At 38.9% G+C, this 25,572-nt stretch overlaps 1 protein-coding gene across 1 annotated transcript in view; it reads left to right on the forward strand.

Annotated features, from left to right (window-relative positions):
• Positions 1-25,572, forward strand: part of RIC8A (RIC8 guanine nucleotide exchange factor A) — a 669,567-nt gene that overhangs the window by 618,171 nt on the left and 25,824 nt on the right. The window contains exon 9 of the mRNA XM_044082820.1: positions 2,519-2,638. Coding sequence (XP_043938755.1) covers positions 2,519-2,638 — 120 coding nt within the window. The remainder of the gene's footprint in view (positions 1-2,518; positions 2,639-25,572) is intronic.

A 25,572-nucleotide genomic window follows, 5' to 3' on the forward strand; every position in this document is an offset into this window, starting at 1 on the left:
AATGTAAATTTTAAAAAATTGGTGGTCGAGTTGAGAAACTCAATAAAGTCAATTATAAAATCCACAGGGTGTAATTGGAAGTAGAAAATGTGGGAGATGTGGTTATTGTAGATTCATTATGGATAAAGAAGTGATAACATTAGACAACTACACGAGAAGTATTGTACATTTTAGGAAAAGTAACTGCATGACCAGGGGCATAGCATATTTGGCCTTATGTAGGGATTGCCCCAGGTTTTATGTAGGGAAATCTGAAAGGGCATTAAACAAATGTATTTACGAGCACACTTACAATATTAGGAAAAAGAACCTGAACAATGCACTATATAGGCATTTACATGTAGAACCTAACCATTGCGTTTTTTTCTTTGGAATTTTGGAACAAGTTCGTGTTGACCCTGGGGGGAGGGGTGATTGGGAGAATTGGTTATGCTATAGGGAAAACTATTAGCAGTTAAAATTGAATGCAGCCCAACCCCCAGGTTTAAATGACCATATTTCCATTAAGCCCTATTTAATTAAGAGGGCTGAGAAGTTGTAATAATATGTTGGGTTTTAAATACCTTTCAGTATTCATGTACTTGTAACTTTATATTTTCTTTGGCTATTATTATTACATTTTTATTATTTTTTAGTTCTTATTACATTTTTAATCCCTTATTATTTTTAAACCTTAACTGCTTAAGGACTGTTGAAAGCTGGGTACTTAAGTATTGCTTTCTCGTTGTTGTCTTATTTGAACTGTTCAGGGAATGATGGTATTTGCTGAGCAGAATGTATTTAATGTGAGACACTGATAAATTATGGATATATATATATATATATATATATATATATATATATATATATATATATATATATGTATAAAAATGTTGCTTATTGCACATACCAATAGGGTTAAACAACTTATAAGACAAAATTAGTCTATACATCTGATGTGGTTAAAAAAATTGAAGGTTCATCACCTAGTTTTGAATTTAGGAAATGTAGGAATCTGAAACAACAGCTCTGTTATAAAGACCCACAAATGTGCTTTAAGAATGCTGTAATAAAAACGAAAAATACTGTGCCTTGCTATGGCCGTGATGGTGCAGCAGTTAGCTTTTTCACCTCACAGCAAGAGGTTCTTCAGTTCAATTTTCGGCTGGAGCTCCTTCTGTGTGGAGTCTGCATGTCCTCCCTGCAGTCGATTGAGTTTTAAAAACATGCAGGTAGGTGCGTGTGTGTATGTGTGTGCCTTCTGTGAAGGTTGGGTGCCAGGCTAGCAAATCAACATTGTAAAAACACCACTGCCAATCAATCTGCGGACCGGTGATCCACTGTGGCGACCCCTAACTGGGAAAAGCCGAAAGACATTGCTTTATTGTGCCTCACTATGATTGCCAGTTTTGTCGCTATGTAAATAATAACAATGTTTTTTGTACACCTCAATACAAGAAAGACATTTTATTTGCACGTTTGCAGTTGTAAAACCAACAATGTGGTTTACTTAGCTGCCTATGAAAAATGTATTTCATTTTATGTTGGAAAAACTAACAGGATATTAAAAGAAAGGGTAGCCCAAAACCTATGTGACACATATAGGAAGGTAGAGAGTAATGCTTTAGCTGAACATAATTTATGCTCATATAAAATGCATAGTTTTACATATAGTGTTATAAAAAAACATTGAAATAAGTATTAGAGGAGGGGATATTGTGTTAAATACTGACAATGTTGAATATAGATGGATTAAATACTTTCAAGAAGATGTGTCCCCTGGGCTGAATGATACTTTGAGTTTAAAACCTGTTCTTAAGAGAATGTCTCTTTTTCCATGAAACACACACTCAGTTGTTTATTTTAATTATTTTATTGTTGCTGCCTTTCTTCTGGTTTGAATTTGTTCATGTGGTGTATATAGGAAAATGTGTTTTAGTATGATTTTAAGCACTGAAGAAGAGTTTTGTCTCAAAAGCTTTGCTATTACATTACTTTTTACATCACTTTGTGAGTTCCTTTCACTTTTTATCCTTGGCATATTTTATGCATGAGTGATATGAGAAAATAAAATAGTGTTGTCATTCTGATACTATATTTGGCTTTTTGTTCTGTGTTCTTTACATTACTAAAATAAGAAAATTATAAAAAAATGAAAAGTGTATCAATATTAGTATCAGCATCATTGTGATCATTGTCTGCAAAGTAAGTATGCAAAAACTTTACAAAGATTAATTTAATAAAATCACTCATAACTGTTTTAAGAACAGAAAAATGTAAAAAGCAATAATGTTGAAGCATAAACATTCATATCACTTCATGAATAATTTGTCAACACAAGTATCAAGTAAACTTTGTATTTTTATTTCTATAATATTTGGAAGAATATCAGACTTACTGTAAAGATGAATGCAGATGGATTGGGATTGGAGGATATGTCTTAATTAATTATACCTTTGAAAAAGGAGAATCATATGACATGTACATGTGCGGAGAAAGGTTAACTTGCACACTTCTCATTTGCTTTTTGATACTGTAGCATCAACCCAGTGACTGGTCGTGTAGAAGAAAAACTAGCTAATCCTATGGAGGGGATGACAGAGGAACAAAAAGAATATGAAGCCATGAAGTTAGTCAACATGTTCGACAAACTTTCCAGGTACAAGACACAATGATCTATTCATTATTTCCCATGTGTATTATTTCGCAATGTGGTGCATTCTCTCATTTCTCTGTTTAATTATTTATTCATTATGTACCTTCATAGACAGGTAAGTACTTAAGAGTACAGTGTCACTACCAGTTATCCACCTAGAGTTTCACCAACAGCTCTAACTGTTGTTCAACTTCAGGTATTAATCTGCATTATACAATGACCCCCCCCCCCATTAATATTCCAAAACGTGCACGCTGATTGGTCAGTGTGCACGTTGTAAATCAAAGACTTATACTAATGGGAAAAGGTCCAGTCGCCTGGACTTTTTCCATTAGTATAAGTCTTTTTTTTTTTTACAGCAACAGAGAACGCAAGATCTCCATTGCTTTTTAGAAACTGTCTCGTTATGTTAAAGGAGTTTAACATAGCAAGACAGCTTTTAAAAAAGTAACGGAGATCTTCCTTTCTCCGTTGCTTTTTTTTAAAGCTGTCTCAGTATGTTAAATGGGTTTAACATAGCGAGACAGCTTTAAAAAAAAGCAACGGGGATTCTCCATTGCTTTTTTGTAAAGCTGTCTCGCTATGTTAAACTCCTTTAACATAGCGAGACAGTTTGTAAAAAGCAATGGAGATCTTGCTTTCTCCGTTGCTTCCACCCACAGCTCTGATGTACTGCGTAAGCATATGCATGTGCAGTACATCAGAACTGCCGCGGAATACCAGACAGCTGCAGAAGGGCAGCACGGAGGCATTATACAATGCCATTATTTAAGAAAAGTAAGTATTTTTTTTCTTAAATAATGTCATTGTATAATAGCAATAACCAACTTCTGGGTGTGGGTAATGCTGAATTTACCCACGGTTGTCTTTGTTTGGCCACTCGGGCTTCACCGTCGTGACCAAACCACACCAACCGTGGGTAAATCCAGCATTACCCACACCCAGGCGTGGGTTATTGCTTAATTACCTAACTCCTCTGCTGGTGTTAATCTGTATTCCTTAACTCCTCTGTGGATATTAATCTGTATTACCTAACTGCTTTGCCACTGTGAGTTGCTTGCTAAGCATGTTTGCTACAATGTATCCAACATGTAGCATTAATGTTATTTAGCTGTACTGCACTTTTTCATAATTATCTCCATTGCACTGCCACTGACTGTGACCTATCAAGCAGTATCACTTAGCAGTAAGGTGTGATCACGCAGAAGGATAGTTATCCAGCAGAAAGGGACTGCAAGCATACCCTACTAAGATTTTAGCAAAAGCATCTAACACAGCGCCACATAAAAAGGCAGTGAACAAATTATACAGCCTTAATGTGAGTCACATGCAGATTGCCCAGATTTTTACCTCATATTTTAGATGTGTTCCTCATAAATTGTGGGGGGGGGGGGTTCTAGCAAATCCTTGATGATTGAAGTCACTAAATAATGACAGTCATTTGAGTTTCAGACTTCATACCCATCAGAAAATACATCTGAATACAAAACCCATTATTCAATTAACTTTCTAAGTTTATAAGAGCAATATTTAAAAATTGTCATTATTTTTGGGTCTTTGACCCCTATTATTTTTGGATTTGTCCAGAATTATTTCACTAAGAGTTTGCGGTATGACGACAGGGTAGCAAGTAGTGTGTATAAAACTATGGCTAGACAAAATGATGCAAAAATCAATAGTAAATAGATGCCATTAATAAATAGATTGTACTGAGATGCAAGAATTGTTGCACACTGGGCAACACAAGGGTTACTGCTTATTATCAGTGTGTATATATAAGCAACACTGCAAGAGACTTGGAAGGGAAAATATCTCATTTTGCTGATGACGCAAACATATAATATAGATAACATACAAGAAGATGCAAAAAGGGTGGAAAGTGTCTTGACATGACTGAATAAATAGTATAAACTATGGCAGATAAATCTGGTGCAAAAACACTGCAAACCAATGTATCACAGAAGTGTTTAGGTACAGCATTGCAAAATTGGATGGGGAGGTAATAGCAGTGACAGATAAAGAATGAAAGATACCTGAGGACACATAACAGATTACCTGAGGGTAAGAAAATGGTGCAATAAAGTGGAAAAAGGCAGTGTTGACATTCACTAAAAGAGACATCAGCATTAGAAAACAAGAAGTTACTGCCTTTGTGCCAGGACAGCCAATAAGATCCTGCATGGCAAACTGTGCACTGTTCTGAAGATTGCTTTTTTGCCAGGATAGGGGCAGGATAAAATAAATTTAGATAAGGGAAACAAAATGGTGTGCTGTCTTCACTATGAGCCATATATTGTGAGGGCTTGGTATGCAGTCCTAAAAAAGATGCAGAGAGGAGATATCATAGAAACAAGGACTCCACTGACTTTACAGACTTCAAGTGGGTATGCTCTCTTAAACAAATTTATAAATTTGATAATACGTAGTTACACTTGGAAGCTATCATGTAGAAGGTTCAAGGAAGGTACAAGGGCATACTTTTTTCATTGAGATTTGGTGGATGTTTGGAACAGCCTTCCCAGTGGGGGGGGGGGGGGTTAACATTATTCAGGACTGTTTATAACAGACTTAAGTCAGTCTTTTGCAGACTTTATGAGAAAAAGTAATACACTGTTGAGTTAGATAGTTCTTCAGCTTAATAAGGGGAAGTGGTTAGACAACCAGGGCCATCAGTCTTACCTGCCATCAGCACTGATGTTTCTACCTAGCCTGCACTGGTGTCATACAGCCATAAAGCTGTGACCGTGGTCCAGATCCTGGTTCGAGTAGTGACTCAGCTGGACTTAAGTATTATTTTATGTCCTGGTAAAGTTATTTTCACTAGGGCTTTAGCATCATAAAATAAAATCACCTATTTGCTACAAAATGACAGCAGGCTACTTTGGAACTGGATATGTTGCATAAAATTGCTGTAAATACAAAGACATCTAGAAGTATGGTATTTTGGACAAACAGAAGGTTCACCTCAAAACATCTTTGACCCCTTCCAGTATTCCCTACCTTTCATTACTCAGCAAAAATACCTGGACCTTCTGTTACACCAAAAAATATTTTTTTTCTACCTCATGTGGATACATAGGCACAAATTGTGTTTACATAGTCCATAATAGCCAACAAAATTACCTTCCTGTTAACAAAGAATTAGGGCAAGCCATGGCCATCAGTGTTCTGTTGCCTGGGTTAAACTATGCCATCCTACAAACACCATTACACTTTCATTAAAATGTACAGGTTTCCAGAGGACAGAAAATAAAATCTCGTTACTCATTCATCTTACCCCCTCTCAGCATCATTAGCATAGGTGGCAGACCGGGGTAAATTTTTAGTTCCCCATCCACTGGTCCAAGTTTCGTATGAGTTGGGTTAGGGAAGATCTCTGCTTCACATGAATGGGAAGCCTGTTCCATAGAAGAGGTTGTCTCTGAGACACATACATGTCCCTCCATCATGTCCTATTTATGTTGCAGATGAAGTTTAGGTCACTAGATTGAGTAATTCTGATGCTGTTTGTTTTGCAGATGTATGACAGATCCATCAGAGAAGGCTTTGTAGACCAGGCACAGACTCCTGTTCAGGAATCTGTAGGAGACTGAGTACAAGGATAGGGCTTTGAGGGGGTCCACATAGGACACGCTTTTTACACCTTGTATTCTTTTTGTGTTGAATTTCTGTAGATTCTCCAGTTGTTGCATATGAGTGGCCAGATACATATTTTTCTAAAATAAGACTGGAGTACTGGAACAAAATACCTCAAGAAATTAGATCTACCAAAGCTGCACTGGTGGCGTAGAGGTATAATGTCCTGACTACAGCCCAGCTGACCTGGGTTTGATTAGCAGCTTGGGTGACTGACAGAGCAGCAGGGAAGGGATAACCATGCACATCCAAGATGGGAGACTGCTTCTTGATATGCTCCCTAGGAGGAGACATGGACCGGTCCAAAGAGGGGAGTTGCCTTGGACATAATCAATGAGCATGTTGGAAGTGAAAGGGAGTAGGTAGTGTAGATCAGAGTGCATATGTGAGGTGTGCTGTGTCTTTAAGAAGCATGTCAAGGACTGTGCGTGCACTTATAAATACCAGACATGGCCTACTCCTAGTGCCATTTTGAGAGAGTAGCCAGCGAGAGAGAGCATGCATGATCACAGCAGTTAGTTTGTATACAAGTTACTTAAGTTAAAGTCACTTAACTCCTATCGTGATGTGTTTGTATAAATAAAGCTGCTTGAAAATAACCCACACAGATTCTTCTATTATGTTCAAGGTAGGAGGGCGACATGGTGTCAGAAACGGGATTGCTGGGAATAATATTTGGAGCCATGAAGTGCAGAGATGACAGTGAAGGTAAAATAAAAATAAACGAACACAGAAAGAGCCAGAAAAGAATCAAAGGTAATGAGAACTCACACAAACTGCTTATTCTGTAAGAAAGATAAAATGGGGCATTACAAGGGCACAAACCACATTACTGAACAAGCGGAAGGCACAAAAGGTTTATTAATCAAGGGAAATCTTTAAAACAAAAGTATTTGACAAAATGATTAACAGAAAAGCAAAACAAGCATATGTTAAGCAAAATGAGCATATTTAAAGCAAAACTAATGTTTTGGGGCAAAACGGGCATGTTTAGAGTAAAACGAGCACAAGAAAGGTACAATGGGCATGAAAAGAGATTAAACGAGCAAAACAAATATAATAAGGGTAAAAATGGCATAAAATAAAGCAAGGTGACTGCATGATTGGCAAAGTGCTGGGTTTTGGCATAACTACGACTTCGTATTGTGTCAAGGGCATAACTAAAGTTATTTGAAGTATCTCTAAGTGTGTAAAAATGTTTACAGTGTGTGCTTATTACCATGTATGTATTTCAAAGAGTTTCTTGTGTGTAAAGTGCAACTATTTTGTGAAGTACAGTTAATGTGCCGCCATTTCGAAAAAGTTTCTTGTGCTGGGTGTGTCTATTCGCAACGTGCCACCATTACAGAGTGTTTCTTGCACTGTAAAGAGTTGCTTATCAAGGTACTGCCATTTTGGGGAGATTTCAGTGAGCTGTGAACAGTTTATTTGCAAAGTGCAATTACTTTAAAATGTTATTGACTTAGAGCTTCTCTTGCTCAGTTTATTCACATTGTACAGTTATTTGAAAGGCTTTTTAAAATTATGGTGAATTACTTTAGCAGAACAATAATTTCAAGAGTACTTCAATGCCCTAGAGTCTTACTTCACAAAATCCAGTTACACAGAGCATTGTACAGTTATTTGATATGTTTCTTATAATGATAAGACGTGATTTCTTGCAATACCGTAATTTCAAGAATGTTACAGTGCTCGAGAGAGTTGTTTTGCAGAATAAGCCCAATTGCATGGAAAGCACAAAAGCATAATTTCAGAAGTACAAAGTTACAGATACTGGTATAAAGTTCTGGCATATGTGTATGTGTATATGTTTGTGTTTATTTGCAAAACCCTTCACTGGTATGTGTTAATATGGCAGATGGATTTTGAAAGCCCTTACCTCTTGCATTTGATCAGAATATTGCAGAGACTTGGAGAATATTTGAGCAAGAGTATGATATTTTTATACAAGCAGCTTATGCAGACAAAGATGTATACACCAGGGCATTCATTTTGCTAAACTTATCAGGGTCAGAGGCCACAGAAAGATAGCATACATTTGCGCATGCACCAGCAGTATACAAAGGAAAAGGTGAAAGTTGTTATATTGCTGTGCAGGCTGGATCAAGAGAAGACCCTGAGTGTTTGAAGCGCAAGTTCAGAGAAATGTCTAACCCCCAGGCAAACATTACATTACATTAGAGAGGTATTTGTTTTACATGAGAGATCAGAAACCGAGGTAAACTTTTGCATGTTATATAACTGACTGGAGAAACAGAGCTAAAACATGTTGGTTTGGTGACTTAAAAGATGAGTTAATAAAGAACATACTCATGTCTGGTATTAATAGTGCTGCTGTGAGAAAGATTTTGCTTTGTGACAGTGATTTAACATTGTGTAAAGCCATAGAAATTTGTCAAATCCATGAAGTGACAGAAAAACACACAAGTATGCTTACGAGTGACAAGAGCATGGTTTCAGCAGGCTCCAGAGCAAATGTTGGTGGCATGCAACAGTGGCAAATAGAAATAGGCCTAAGCACACGGCAGCTACTACCCCTGCTGGCTCATCAGGAAACCTCATAGCTTTCCATCAAGTTCTAAGGCCAGTTTAGTTAAAGGAGTATGCTCAGTGCAGTACAGATGTGAACTGGCAAAACCCAAGTCCAGTTTTATTTTTAACTGTTGGTGCCAATCATGAGTCTAAAAGAAAGAAATGCATAGCATTAGGTCAGCAATGTCACAAGTGTAAAAAATGGAACCATTTCCAAAAGGTTTGCAAATCAAGTAAACCTCACACAGTTGTAAAGAAGGGTCACACAAAAAAGCAAGTTGATCAGGTAGAGCCAAAGCAGTCCACTTTCTATGTAGATGTTGTATCATTGCTTAATGAAAGAGTTGATGCAGTGAATTTATTGGCGAAAAGCAAAGTATTTTGTGCTGTTCAGATGAATGGTAAACACAAAGAGCTTAAAGTAGACACTGGTTTAAAGTATAATGTTATATCAGCATAAATATTTGCTAAAGTGAGAACTAATGAACAACTCAATATGGTCAGTAATGCAAAACTTGTTGCTTGTGGAGGTGAAGAAATTCAAACCGAAAGCTCAGTGATGCTTTCATGTTATTTGTCCAAGAACTGTTACAACTTGTTATTCTATGTAGTCTGACAGCCAGTACAGTCTTTATTGGGTTTCAGAGATAGTTTGAGAATTAATATGCTTTCTTTTACCAAAGAAGTTCATCATATAAGTGCATCTCCTAGTTCTAATTTTTTGAAGCCATTTTCTCGGAGTATGCTGATGTTTTCAATGATATCTTAGGAAAACTTCCAGTTGTGTATACCATGAAGTTAGACCCAGAGGTCACTCCAGTGGTCAGACCAGCAATAAGAGTTCCGATAGTTATGCAAAATAAAGTTAAAGCTCAGTTGGATAAAATGGTGCAGCAAGGTGTGATTTGTCCAGTCACAGATCCAACTGAATGGGTGTCATCCATGGTGGCAGCTCGCAAAAAAGGCTCAGACAAAATCAGAATATGTACTGACCCAAGAGATTTGAACAAAGCATTGTAGAGCCTGCATCATCCAATGCACACAGTTGAATAGGTCACAACTCTAATACCGAATGCCACTGTTTTTTTCTGTTTTGGATGCAAAGAGTTCATTTTGGCAAGTGATGCTTGATGGAAAATCCTCATTTCTAACCACTTTTGGTACTCCGTTTGGCAGATACAGATTCCAAAAGATGCCATTTGGAATAAATTCTGCAAGTGAAGTCTTTCAGCACGCAGTGAAGCAAATTTTTGATGTTATCCTTGGCCATAATAGTAGATGATTTATTGGTTGGAGGCAATGGTGAAGCAGAGCATGACAGAAACCTAGAGAAAGTTCTAGACGGAGCACATGAAGTAAACTTGAAGCTCAATCCTCTGAAGTGTAAATTCAGACTACCAGAAGTTACACATGTAGGTCATTTATTTACCAGTACAGGCTTAAGACCAGACCTGACCAAGCAAGCAGCTATTCTTGAGATGTCAGCAGCAGACAATGTTCAAGCTCTACAGCGATTCCTAGGCATGGTCAACTATTTATGCAAGTTTATACCAGATGTCAGTGAGAGGGCAGTACCTTTAACAGAGCTGATGTGCAAAATTGTTACATGGTCATGGTTAGAACAGCACCAGAAGGCATTTGAATACCTTAAGCAGAAAATTGCTACCCCCACCTACATTAAGATACTATGATGTGAACAAACCAGTCATTTTTTCCTGCAATGCTTCAAAATTTGGTCTTGGCTCAGTTTTACTTCAAGAGGGCAGACCAGTAGCCTATACATCTAGAACACTTACCCAAACTGAGAAGCAGTATGCCCAAATTGAAAAAGAACTTTTGGCAATAGTATTAGCATGTTCCAAGTTTCACGATTACATTTATGGTCGAGCTATTCAGATTGAAACAGATCATCAACCTCTAGTTACTATTCTAAAGAAACCTATGCATTCTGCTCCAGCAAGATTACAAGGAATGATGCTCAACTTGCAAAATTACAATTTCAAAATGGTCTATACGAAAGGCAAGTTGTTCTATCTGGCTGATACCTTATCTAGATTGCCCAGAAATACCACGGAACAGCTTGACGCAGAGAATTTTGACTTTGACATGATGGCAGTGCGTAATTTTTCTATGACTAGACTTGATGAGTTAAGAGATCACACAAAGACTGATCCAGTTTTGCAAACACCTCAGTCACTACATTAATGCTCGATGACCATCAAGGATAATCTATTGTACCATCTGAAGTGCAAACTTATTTTCCTTACAGAGATGAAATGTTGATGGAAGATGGCATTATTCTCAAAGGTCCTAAAATTGTTGTTCCTGCTTCCTTGCAACTAGAATATATCCAGATTTTGCATCATGGTCACCCAGGTTCCGCATTCACTAAGAGAAGAGCGAGAGAATTGGTATTTTGGCCTTCTTTACCGAACGACATTGATGAAGTACTTTCTTCTTGTTCAGCATGCAACAGTACTAGACCTCATTTGCAAAGAAAACCACTTAAACTAAGTTCCTGAACTACCTTGGTCAACAATTGCTACTGGTATCTTCGAGTGGAACAATCAACATTATTTAGTACTGGTGAACTCCTATTCAAATTGGTTTGAGATTGATCTGTTACCTAATCTAATTTCCACTGCTGTTATTTCTAAGTTGAAACGTCATTTCTCAGTCCATGGTAGTCCACATAAAATTATTTCAGACAATGGTACTCCATTTACTAATCAGTCATTTCAGAAATTTGTAAGAGAATGGGACTTTGTAGATGTCACTAGCAGTCCTGAATATCCGCAGTCAAATGAGCTAGCTGAATGTGCAGCGCAGAGTGCAAAGCAATTACTTGAATGGTCAAAGCATGATAAGCAGCAAAGAATGAGATCCACAGGTGCAAAAATCCAGTAAAATACCGTTTATTGGTAAACACTTTCGACAGGTTTAATATCACCAAACTTCTTCAGACACCATTTTACAAACATGCCCAAACATTTATACCAGTGTCATAGAAATGTTGGGCATGTTTGTAAAATGGTGTCTGAAGAAGTTTGGTGATACTAAACCTAATGAAAGCGCTTACCAATAAACGGTATTTTACTGGATTTTTACAGCTGTGGTTCTCATCCTTTGCTGCTAATTTTTTGCTCTTCTGGTTGGTGAAATTTTGCTTTTTCAAAGCATGATAACATAGACATATTCTTGAATTTGCTTAATCTCAGAAACATACCTTGTGATGATATTCTTGGCTCACCTGCTCAAAGACTTCTTTCCAGGCAAACCAGAACTACACTACCTATTAGTTTCCAATTTATTAAGACCTACAGCTAAGAACAGTAAAACCATCAAAGCTCAGTTATTCAAGAAGCATACCATCCAGAAGTCCAGTTATGACAAATCAAGCAGATTTCTTCGTTCATTGAGGGAAGGAGTTGTTGTAATAGTGAAAATACAAACAGCGAAAGGTTTTGAGCGGATTGGTCAGATTACAGGCCTTTGTTCCGAACCAAGGTCCTAACTTATAGAATCCGAGGCTGTACATTATTGAAGGAACTGTAAATGTCTTCTTCCTATACCAGAATCATCATCATCACAACACTGTTTCTGGGATATAGGTTCTGAATCCCAGAGTGAGCCAAATGTTGTTTCCATGCCAGAGGTGTTCAAACCTCTGATTCCATTCCTGAAGATGTTCCAAAAACCCCAAAGATCGAACATTGTGAAGAGGCTGTTCCAGTTGCTAAATCCAATTCCTAGTTTTATGTCACACATTATGGATGAATATCTAAGCCAAGTGTTAAATACACAGCAATGTGGACTTGACTGTATAATTATATATGTATGTAATCTTGTATAAATTCATGACAAAGAATTACGTGTGATTTCTGCATGTGAAATAGAGTCATAATGTTGTATAATCTATTTTCTCAAAGAGGGAAGATGTAGATGAGAGTGCATATGTGAGGTGTGCTGTGTCTTTAGGAAGCATGTCAAAGACTCTGCCTGCATGTATAAATACCAGACACGTGCTATTCCTAGTGCCATTTTGAAAGATCAGCCAGAGACAGAGCATGCATGATTGCAGTAGTTTGCATATAAGTTACTTAAGTTAAAGGCAGTAAACTTCTATCGTGATGTGTTTATATAAAATAAAGCTGCCTGAATATAACCCACTCAGGCTCTTCTATTATATCCAAAGTAGGAGAGCGACAGGTAGGTCATAAAAAAAAAAATCTCCCTGGATGGATACACCAGTGAGATTAACCCCAGGGGCACTCTCAACACTCTCAGCGTCCATGAACAGCCCCAGGAATAAATGAGTAAACCCATGGGGAGGTTGGGGAGTAGCTGGCAGACCCAGCATACACATTGGTTACTGGGGGCTGGGTTGGTAAACATGAGGTCCAAGGAGACCGAAAAAAAATAAAGACATTAGATCTACTACACCACTCAGAAACTGCAGAAAATCACTGAAGAATCACATAAAAAATCATCTCAAAGTCACAATCATGGCTAACAGTCTGCCACATGGCATTCGCTACATTTTTCTGCTGTTGGTACTACTACATATCTAACTATCATGATGGCTTGATCAAAACTGTGGTGTGCATTTAAGGCATCTGCTTATCCCTTCACACTTTTCATACATGTTTCCTTACTTTATAGCTCTGACTCAGCTCAGCTTACACTCCCTGTCTCCACTCATCCCACCCCATCTGTTTTTCTCTTACCAGACCACTGGTGGCATCTTTTTATGTATATACAAAGTATTTATTTGAGTTGTCTCTTCTTCCTTTTAAACCTGCCATGCATTTATTTGACAAACCTCTTCTTTTTTTGAAATGAGACTCTGTATCCAGTATGGTCTAGCATCTTTTCCTATGTACTCTAAGATCTAATTCCCAACTCACGTTACGTCTTGCTCCCACGCTCTGCTGTTATCTACTACACTATTTGAGGTAAAGCCACTGCTGTACTTCTACACTTCCATGCTCTTTTTCACTTCCCTTAACTCTCTAACACTATATCCTGTCTATACTTTCACTGTTTCAGTACAAGTGTCTTGAATCATTTTGTACTTCTGCTAGCGTTATTTTTTTATTTCGGTTATGTCATACATATAACTGTACATTTTTGTGACTCTGTTGCAATCATTCTCTGTATCTCGACATGTTGCAAAATACTGTCTTCCTTTTTGCCTTTTGGCCCAAGTTAGAGATACTCCCTGGCAAGCAATATGATGCTGCCCCAGGATACTGCAGTCTCCTCCTCAGCAGCTGTTTAGGAGTCCCAAACATGGGTCAGAGCTACATCTGGTTCCATAAACATATTGGATGGAGAGAGGCCCTGGGAACTGCTGATGGTTAACTGTCAAGAAGTAAAAAATCTAGGAAAAAATCATCAGTGTTTCTATGTCTTCAGCCCCTGGGAGGATCTTGATAGTATACAGCTGGGACAAAATTCCGGGCTCCCCCTGAAAAGTGGTAGTTGTATCACCCGGTTACCAAAAGACAAGCACTTTAAAATAAAATCATGAAATAGACATGGATGATATGGCTACTGTTTATAGTGATGATAAATTTGTAAATTCCATAATCTAATAAGACACTGAAAGGGAAATGTGCTCAGGAAATGTATACCTTTATTTTACCTACTACATCTTCCAATGAATATTTCTTAATCTGTCTATAATTAGAACAGAAAGAATCTTTCTCCCTCCAAAACTTACACACACATGCACAGTGCAAAGTAAGATTTCCTAACACACTAAAAGTTAAAACAATCTGGAGATGAAATATGGTATAAAATAACATTCCTGGACTTTGTTTTTGATTAATCTTTTTTTTTTTTTTTAGATTCACATATGGTATTTTCTCTTTATGGTTATAATTTTATTCTTGTTCCTGTTGCTCAGATTGTTACTTAATGAAGTCACTCTGCAGATTACATTTCATGTTTATGTATCAGAAACTTTATTTTATAATTTGTTTCTTTTAATTATCTTTGCTAACCCGCTTACTTGATTAAATGATTAACAAATAAATAAATTGACATTCATTACATTTAGAACCATCTCATCCTAACATATGACTTGAGTTCATAAATACACTTTTAGTGATATTTCAATACCATATTTATTTTTGAAGGTATGGATCTTGTATTTCCTAAAACTGTCAGCATAATATACTGGTTGGAATAGCTAGACAAACACAGTCCATCTACAGTTTTCAAGAATCTCACTGCATGAAGCAGTGCAAAGCTAGTTCTAGATGTAGCAGGCAGGGAATAGCATTATCAGGCTGAGCAAAGGAGCACGTAATAAGGTAGAGGTACATCAGTACTCTGAAGAGCTGCACTGCAACAGTGCACAAGGGCGATGTCAATGATTTTGGGGACAAGGTGCGAACCTAATGTGCCCTAGGCAGCTCATGCCATAGTGTGCAGTACAGAGGACATAGCCGCAGCTACAGGCAGACAGCCACAAAAAGAGAAGTACAGCTCATCACAACAGGCAACACATAGTCCAGTACAGCTCATCACAACAGGCAACACATAGTCCAGTACAGCTCATCACAACAGGCAACACATAGTCCAGTACAGCTCATCACAACAGGCAACACATAGTCCAGTACAGCTCATCACAACAGGCAACACATAGTCCAGTACAGCTCATCACAACAGGCAACACATAGTCCAGTACAGCTCATCACAACAGGCAACACATAGTCCAGTACAGCTCATGACAACAGGCAACACATAGTCCAGTACAGCTCATCACAACAGGCAACACATAGTCCAGTACAGCTCATCACAACAGGCAACACATAGTCCAGTACAGCTCATCACAACAGGCAACACATAGTCCAGTACAGCTCATCACAACAGGCAACACATAGTCTAGTACAGCTCATCACAACAGGCAACACATAGTCCAGTACTGGTGTGCACAGAAAAATGCCAACTCAGTTCAGCATATAAATGGAGAATAAAGGAAAGGGAAGAGCAGCAAGTAGAGGTGAGGAGGGTAACAAGGTGGAATGAATGGGTGGGGAAAGGAAGGGTATTTTTTGGGACAGAGCCCCTTTTATCATTTTCAGAAGATATGAGTAGATGTCTAAGGTTAAAAGAGATGACTGTGGGTGGGAAATGGGGAGAAGGGCGAGTATCAGGGGAAGCCAGGCAAACATGAATCAGACACACTGACAGGTAGAGCTAATATAATAACCAAAGATGGGGAGGAAATTGGAGGGATGCATAAATATACATACAAAGAGTGAACAAATTGTGATGGGGAGGATTGGACAATGACAAAAGCATAGGAATGAAACATAAAGGAGGGATTACACCAGAAAGGATGTAAGGTGGGCTTCTCACATGGTTGGCTGCTGAGGCCACCCAAAGAATAGCAAAATCAGGCATCACTCAGCTGGGCGCTCTTCCAGGAGTAGGATGGATGGGGCTGTTATTCCTGTCATTCTGACAGTAACATCATCAGGTGCTCCATAGTGCCAATGCAGTCATCCAGCTGCCAGCATATTTTAGTAATGACTAGCCTCTGTACATCATGCTGGAATAATATTGGAGACATCATGGCCCACCTTCAGGAGCGGAGCCTTTTCCACCACTACTGACAGGTACATATAAAGGGCACCACTGACTTCTGCAGATCACCTGCTGGAGAGAGACCATCACCCCTTCCTGAGTGACAGATCTGGTGGGTACTGGTGACCCAACACCAGATACAGTGACTAGCACACACCAAAATGAGTGCTCCTCAACATTTATTACAACAGAACCTGTAGAAGGATAACAAATACACACACACACACACACACACACACACACACACACACACACACACACACACACACACACACACACACAAAACCTTACTGCCTTTGTACAGTAGACTACCAGAGAACCAGCTGTTTGGAAAAGTACTCTTGCCTTCTGTGGCATCCAATCAGTTTAAGGCGATGCTCCTCAGTAGCTGCAAAACAAATGACACACTGTAACAATATAATAACCATAAACACATGCTTACAGAAACAAATAACACACTGTAACAATGTACGAACCATAAACACATGCTTACTGAAACAAATGACACACTGTAATACTGTACGAACCATAAACACATGCTTCTAGAAACAAATGACACACTGTAACAATGTACTAATCATAAACACATGCTTACAGAAACAAATAACACACTGTAATAATGTACGAACCATAAACACATGCTTACTAAAACAAATGACACACTGTAATACTGTACAATCCATAAACGCATGCTTACAGAAACAAATGACACACTGTAATACTGTACGAACCATAAACACATGCTTACAGAAACAAATGACACACTGTAACAATGTACTAATCATAAACACATGTTTACAGAAACAAATAACACACTGTAACAATGTACAAACCATAAACACATGCTTACTGAAACAAATGACACACTGTAATACTGTACGAACCATAAACACATGCTTACAGAAACAAATGACACACTGTAACAATGTACTAATCATAAATACATGCCTACAGAAACAAATAACACACTGTAACAATGTACAAACCATAAACACATGCTTACGGAAACAAATGACACACTGTAATGCTGTACGAACCATAAACACATGCTTACAGAAACAAATGACACACTGTAACAATGTACGAACCATAAACACATACTTACAGAAACAAATGACACACTGTAACAATGTACAAACCATAAACATATGCTTACAGAAACAAATGACACACTGTAACAATGTACGAACCATAAACACATGCTTACAGAAACAAATGACACACTGTAACAATGTACGAACCATAAAGACATTTTTACAGCAAATCTCTGGCTTACTCTCCTGAACTTCTGACTCCCCATTAGTAGAACAGTTGAGGAGAGCACTGCTTCGGTTCATCATAACAGTGATGACACTGCTCCCCTAAATGGGTGATGTCAGCGGTATTGCATTGCAGCTGGGACAGTCCCCAGCCTTCGTCAAAGTGCCACTGTAGTGATCTACCAGTGCTCCTTAAATTCCCTGTAGAGGAAGAACAAGGAAAATCTTGCTTTTACTGGCACATTCCACCCACACCCAGAAGCATACATCACCACTCAGTAGGTCCAGTCAAGGAGCACCATGGCAGTGCCTTGCACACAGAAACATGTTTGTGAATCATGTACTATACAATGTAGAGCTTCATTGGGGTGCTATGCATGTACATGTCTCATACATTAGCATAAAGGTTACATGCTTATGAAAAACAAAACACGCCTAGCTTGCACCAATATTTGTGGGTAGAGCATTATACATAGAAGCAGTTTATGGCCATTTCTAGTGTCTGCCTTTATTTTTATTTTATTTAGTTTGCTTTTGTTTCCCACGTTTGTCTGACTGGGTTAAGTGAAAAAAACAAAAAACTTTTTAACAGGGCCCAGGGAGAAAAGCTCCGACATATTACAAACATTTTAAACAAATATTCAGTAATATAGATGAACAGACATTAACAGTACATTAACACCTGCACATATATTTGATAATTAGATTACATTCATATGAAATAAAGACAATTATTACAGTATATAACATACTTTTGCCTTTAGCAGATGTTGAACATTGATCGTTTGAAGAGGAGTAATAGTGGGTTTGTCAAACAGATGCTAGATCTTGTGGAGATTGCTTAGAAATTCAAAGAAATGGAAATGACGGAAAGAACTTGGTAGGTAGAAAATGTTAATATTGTTGTTAAGAGGTGTGATATTAAGCAGGCTCAGAGACAATTATATATGGCTATCATAAGATTTATATTAGAAGTGTAGAGGTGGGGTGGTGAGCAGTGGCAAAAAATGATGTATGTGGCTCGATGATACTAAAAAAACTCTTCAGGTGGGGGCACAGGGTTCCCATGACAACATATGTCCCTAACCCACACAGGATCTGATACGCGAACCGTCTCTGAGATCAACAGACCAACCATAGAGGGGAACATGCAGAGGGAAATGGTACCACCATGACTACAGTGTTTTCTTTGATATGTGTGTAGTACTTACAGTCAGCTAAAAGATGTGCATGCCATTGATCCAGGCATACACAGCTGCTACACACAGCACTGTGGAGCTGTTGAGGGTGATCAAGGCTTATGGGAGGATGTGCACCAACTGCATAGTGACACCGTGTATAGGCACAGGGACACAAAAGTGCTGCTGAGACTCCTGGTGGCAAATGTTGTCTCCAGAGGTACAGCTGCCTTCACTTGCCATATATTCCCTGTTTCTGTTAGGTACAGATGTGAGGTGGGTGGGCACAAGCCTTCTCACATTAGAATACAAAGACCATTGTGAGGTGACTTCAGTGTCACCTGACACAGAGCCTGCTACTTCTGTTTCTGGGCATCATCCAGGTCGTGGTCATAGTTGGCCTCATTCATCAGGTTCATCACATGGGATGCCACCTCAGGATGCACCTCCATGGTCGCATAGCTCTATCCCATTCCTGCTATACAACAGATCAAGCCACAACATCACAAATGAACTCAATGTACACCAGCAGTGGTCATGTTGTGGTAGCCCACCCCACTCCTAGGAAATGCAATCCCTGACTACTCACAACCTCTCAGAGAATGTGGCTGCCATGTTCACCTCCCATGACCATACCCCGCATTATAGTATTACAGTTACATATGGCTGTCTCTCACCTACCTTTGCAAGTGACGATGACTGCCCTTCTTACCCTAAAACATGTTTGGGTATGGTGATGTCTGTTGCACATTGGGGCCAGTCTGTACACTGATCTCCACAACCTGGGAATAATGCTGCATTCGTTATTTTATTCTGCATTATCTGTACCATGGCCCATAGTCATGGGCCAGACACCCCATATCTGCTAATGCTACAGTGTATTGCATCTGCCTCTGGCTTGGCTGTGGCTTTGTTTCAGCATGTTCCTCCCCTGACTCTATTCTGCCTTTCTATGCTGCTGTAGCTTGTATGAAAGGCCATGCCATGATGTTCCCATGTTGCTGCATTGGCTTTACAATACAATGTCATGGAGTATGACACACATAAACATATTGCTGGATTTGTTCAAATCAGAGATGCAGCAATTAAACCGGAGTGCGGATGTGAAGGCAAGAGCATGTGCAGCAGCTTGGAAAAGAAACTTTGGGGCTGAATCAATACCATAAAGTTTGGGATTTTTTAAATACACATGCTGATTTGTTGTAGATGCTATTGTTCCTGGAGCAGAAACTCCAAAGTTAACATTCAATGTATCATGATTTCTTTTGATTATAGGAATGCCCAGTATTTCAGCTGATGATGTCAGTTTTTACAGCTTTTCAGTGAAGGAAGCCTGCTGTGAGCTTGATCCTCTGTTTAAGGATGTCTCTGTAGCATTGCACCCTGTGGGTCTAGTAACAACATAGTTGCAAATATTTTTGGAACACAGAAGAATCTCTTCCATGTCGAGGTCCTGGTCCAGGAAGATATAAATACATATAACTGGCTCTCTGATAACCTATGAACTTATTTGTGATCACCTCACTCAGATGTAATCACAAATGTGCAAAAAGCTCTCAAATGAGAACAGCATTTGAAACAAACAAAAAAAAACACAAAAAAAAGCATTTTTCTTTTTTTTCAGGCTGGCATGCCCCCTGCATCTCCCACTACATACTAAGTACAGGAATGTGTACTAAGCAGTAGTCTTCTGGAGGGAGCATGCATTAGAGTGTATACACCCTCATGAAGGGAAAGCTTAGCAGGCCCCAACACACGTAAGCACATATGTTGTCTACGTGATAGTGTGGGCTTGAACTTATCACCAGAAAACCCTGGTGGTTACCTGAAATTATGGCATTTAATGTCTCGAAATAAAGCTGGACACTTCTGAATTATGTAATTAGATGTATTTTATTTATATCTGAAACAAAATTTAAACATATTATTTCCCAGCTGGACAGCAGTATTACTCAGAAGAGAGTGGTCATTTATGCCAGTTTCTTTTACTACATAGGACTCTGTAGTGACAGCACTGGAGAGGACAGTCAGATGTTAGTGGATAACACTGTATAAAATATGCATTTCATATGAATTGCAAAAGGGATTTGTTAAGGTACTCTACAAAATGGTTTAGGGTGACATGTTCTGAAAAGTCTGTTCATTTACAATATTAACTGCAGAAACAGAGTCAGTGAGAACAGATAAAGCCTTATAATAGGACAATAGTTTGAGGATGGGTGCAACCAGAGGTTTCCTGTAGATTAAAAGTAGAGAATTCTTCAATGCTACAGAAATGCATAACTGTAAGACTGTTTCACTGTGCAAGGTAGTGTATCTTAAAATATGGACATAGTGATAGCGCTTTCACTAAAAAGTAGCATTCTGTTTTTTTCTACTGCTTCTGTATTAAGCATCACCAGTTGGAAGATAGTTGTTTCCTTTAAGCAGTACCATGATTTCCCTTTGGCAGACAAAGTAGGTTGTTAACAAAATTGTAGTTTATGGGAGTGTTTGGCTACACAGATCATTCTGGTGAGCAAACACAAGGTGGAAAATGCCTTCTTTGTTGTGATACTACATTAATTAATTAATCTATTTATTGACATTTGTTAACCGGGTTTGTCCAACTGGGCTTGTGGCCCATTTTCAGTGGAGACCCGAGGAGAAAAGCTCCAGTAGTACATTTTAAACAAGTACAATTTTAAACAATATTGATATAATAGCAGTTATAGCAAAAAGATTCACATATGTTGGGTTACGTGCATAAAGTTTAAGTTGCATTAAAAAGAAGCTAAACAACAATTTTACATTGATATAGTTCAATAGGTCAACAATAAACATGTTTTGTCTGTATAAAATTATGCAAATGCAGAGTAGACACATTGGAGAGAGAGAGGTGTAATGAGGTACTAAGTATGGTCCTTTTGAGGGTACATAAAGGGAAGGAAGACTGGGTAGGGTCATGGCAAGGGCAGGTTCTGGAATTGAGAAAATAAGCTTTTAGTTTTTAAAGTGTGAGGTGTGGGAGACTGAACGTAAGTCAAGGGTAAGTTTGTTCCAAGCACGGGCAAGGGAGTGTTTGTACAGTAGTTTGCCTACTGACCTTTGTGGGTGGTAGATATCAAATAATTGTTGGTTGGAAGTATGGAGGGTCCGGGATGGGATGTAGATGGAGACTAAGGAAGATAGAGATGGACAGAAGGAGGGTTTATAAAGAATGGAGTGTAGCATATGAAATTGATAAGATAGCAGAAATTGGGAAAGTTCAAGCCATTGAAGAAAGTTTAAAGAAATGCATGGATGGCCTGTGGTACAGCCTATGTGATATTCCAGTGCCCTGCCATCTTTCTGGAGATTTTACAATGAGAGAGTGATGTCATAAAAACACCTTTTAGAGCTATAAAGAGAAAACATTACAATTAAGATAAGCTTTGATTACTTTTCTAGATCTACAAAATTACAGTTATTTGTCTGCATTCACATTCTTGTATGGTAAGTATCCAGGGCTTCTAAAAGATCTTGTGTGACTTTCCTGAAGACATAAGCACTGAACTGCATGATTTCCACATATTGGTTTCCAGTTAGTTGTCATTGTCTGCTGCTAGAGCGTTAGTTCCCTATCTAGCCCCCTTAATGTAACCACCCAGGCACGCACGCGCGCACGCACACACACACACACACACACACATATGCACGCACGCGCACACACACACACACACACACACACACACACACACACACACACACACACACACACACACACGTGTTCAATGAACTTACCTGCACCTGGAGTACTCCACTGGAGTGCATGGGTGATCATCATGATTTTATGTCTGTCACTTTTTCCTCCTTGAGTAAAATTTTACTCGGCTAAGTGACTCCATGAATTACTCATCTAAGAAAATTGGGAGCCATGGACATTTCCAGACTGTCAGCTAACCTGCTACAGAAAACTCATCACTGCATTACACTATGAGCTCTCAACTGGTTAGAATTCTTGTAGGTTCATAGGTAAGAACTAGGCTAGCTGTCCTTTTGGGACATTTTAAGTACTTGAATTAAAATATCCCATTTGGTTTGAGACTGGCCTTAGCTATCCCATGGTCGATAATTATATATTATCCCTTTGACAATAACTGGGATCTTACCATAGATAATTTGAGGGAACCTATGCATGGGATAAAGCACTTAGGAGCTGCCTCTGTCCATTAGTAGTATGGGGGCAGTCCTGGGATAATTTTTCTGTTTCTCATCTATACATCCAAGTTGCACTTGAACATGGACAGAGGTGAACCTTTTTTTATATGGGTGGGGAGTCTGTTCCAGAGCAGCAGCATCCTCTGCATATATACCTGTCCCTCCAAACCATTCTGTTGATGTTGCAGGTGAGGTTTAGATCAATAGACCACATATTTTTGATGCTATTTGACTTGCTGATGTGAAGTAAATTCATCAGTATTGGGTTTGATGATGCCTTGTATGCTAGACACAGGTCATCTCTTAGCAGTCTGTAGGCTAAAGTGTACAGTGACAGGGCTGTGGGTCTTTTTTGTTTAGGCCTTGTATCCTTTTAGTAAGGTATCTCTGTAAGCATTACAGTTTTTGCATATGTCTGGACAGATATATGCCAAAGGGGACATTATATTCAATGACTGGGCTAATAAGGGCTGAGTAAACAGGAACAATGACATCCCCAGATCTAGACACAAGTTATTTATTTAAGACAAACCTTCCTGTAGGATGGTTAAGACATTTGGAGTTTTATTGACTGCTCCTAGCTTGCAGTCATCTGTAAACTTAGTCAGCCAGAGACCTTTGGTATTAGCTTTTACTTCAAAAAAGTAAACGTCAAACAGGAGATGTCCCAGCAGAGAACCCTGGGGGACTCCATTGGTGACTGGTCCCTTTGTGGAGGTAACATCTCATATTTTGATGTCTTGCATCCTATCTGTGAGCCAGATGGAAGTCCAGTAGGTGACATAGGAGTTCATTCCCAGTTTATTTAGCTTTTCCACTAAACCTGAGTGGGAAATTGAGTCAAACATTTTGGTCATGTTGAGGCATGTGGTACCATTTTGCCTTCACCACTTGCTTTGGTGACTGTTCAAAAAAATCCATCAGGTTGAGTAAGCATGACCTGCCTTGATGAATTCAACTGAGATGAGTCCAGTGTTTGGAGGTCCCCTATGTTCTGAATGATTATTCCTATGATAAGTGTTTCCATGGCTTTGTATATGAGGCTGTTCAGATTCATGGGTCTGTAATTGCCTGGGTCTGTGGAAGGCCCTCCCTTATGCAGTCGAATGACTGCAGCCGTTCTCCGTTCATTTGGTACAAAACCTGTATGGAGGCTAAAACTGAATATTTTTCTTAGGGGTGTGGCTAAATCATGCTTCATGCTATTTAAGATACATCCAGGGATATTGTCATGAATGGAGGGATGGGTTCCTGACCCAGAGACTCCCCAGACTCTGGAATAGACTGCCCATACATGTCAAGCAGAGCACCTCATTGGCCCTCTTCAAAAGGAACCTTGATGATTGGATGGGAGAAAGGAAATTCACCCCAGGGATCACGTCAGTCACCCTGCTAGACAGGGGTCCAGGGAAGTAAATAGTGTGGGAAGAAATAGCCAGGGAATTGTTATGGCTAGGCTTGTATAGGCCCTAGGGCCAATAGCCTAGTACCAACCTATGAACCTATACAATATTTTTAGCTTTTGATAGCACTTTTAGGACTTGGTTTTGTGAGATAGCCATAGGCGAGCCAGTTTCAGTCATGTCTTGAGGTTCAGACAGAGGGGAAAGAGGGGTTAAGTTAGAAATACATTTATTGGCCAGTAGATTTGCTGTGTCTTCAGCCTTAGTGTAGGTAACATTGATAACAATCAACTCAACACATTGCTGTGTTGTGATTTGAGATAACAAACATAAGTCCCAAATGCCTTGTGATTGTCTTTGACCTGGGTATCTATTTTAGCATCAAACATGGCTTTGGTGCCATGGTCTTCAGCCTTAGTGTAGGTAACATTGATAACAATCAACTCAGCACATTGCTGTGTTGTGATCTGAGATAACAAACATAAGTCCCAAATGCCTTGTGATTGTCTTTGACCTGGGTATCTATTTTAGCATCAAACATGGCTTTGGTGCATTTTATTAAGCTCCCCAGTTGTTATTTTTTTTTCAGTGAAAAGGGCTCAAACATTCTGGGAATTACACTGCTTCCTTTTGGTCAGAATTCTTTTCCTTTTGATAAAATGTTTGCTGATATTATGGTTCCACTATGTGGGCTTGTTTCTGGGGTTTGCTCTGTAATTGTCCCAATGGGGTGCAGCTGCATCCAAGCAGGTGTTTACTTGCTGGTATAGTGTGGTGGAGTACATTTCTGCATATTAAGTGGAGTTATGTGGGTTTGGTTGGGTTTGAAGCGTGCCAATGTATCAATTAGGAGTAGGTAGTTTGTCTTAAAGAAATTTCTAATGGTATCTTGGGTGGAAGGGAGTCCTGTTTTCAGTTTTATTTCAAAGGAGACTGATTTATGGTCAGACCTAACAAGTGATGAAGATATATGCAAGGGATGGTGCAAGATGCTCTCACATTACTAAGGACAAGATCCAGGATGTTATTCCTCCTAGAGGGTATTCTGACTAATTGTTCCAGGACATTTGTATTGACAAAGTCCAGGAAAGTCTGTGCTTGTGCACTAGTGGTGGTGTAGGTTTCCCAGTCTATAGTTGGATAGTTAAGAT

Source organism: Protopterus annectens, chromosome 9.part0, assembly GCF_019279795.1.
Source record: "Protopterus annectens isolate FY-2018-M chromosome 9.part0, PAN1.0, whole genome shotgun sequence".
NCBI classification, from domain to species: Eukaryota; Metazoa; Chordata; order Ceratodontiformes; family Protopteridae; genus Protopterus; species Protopterus annectens.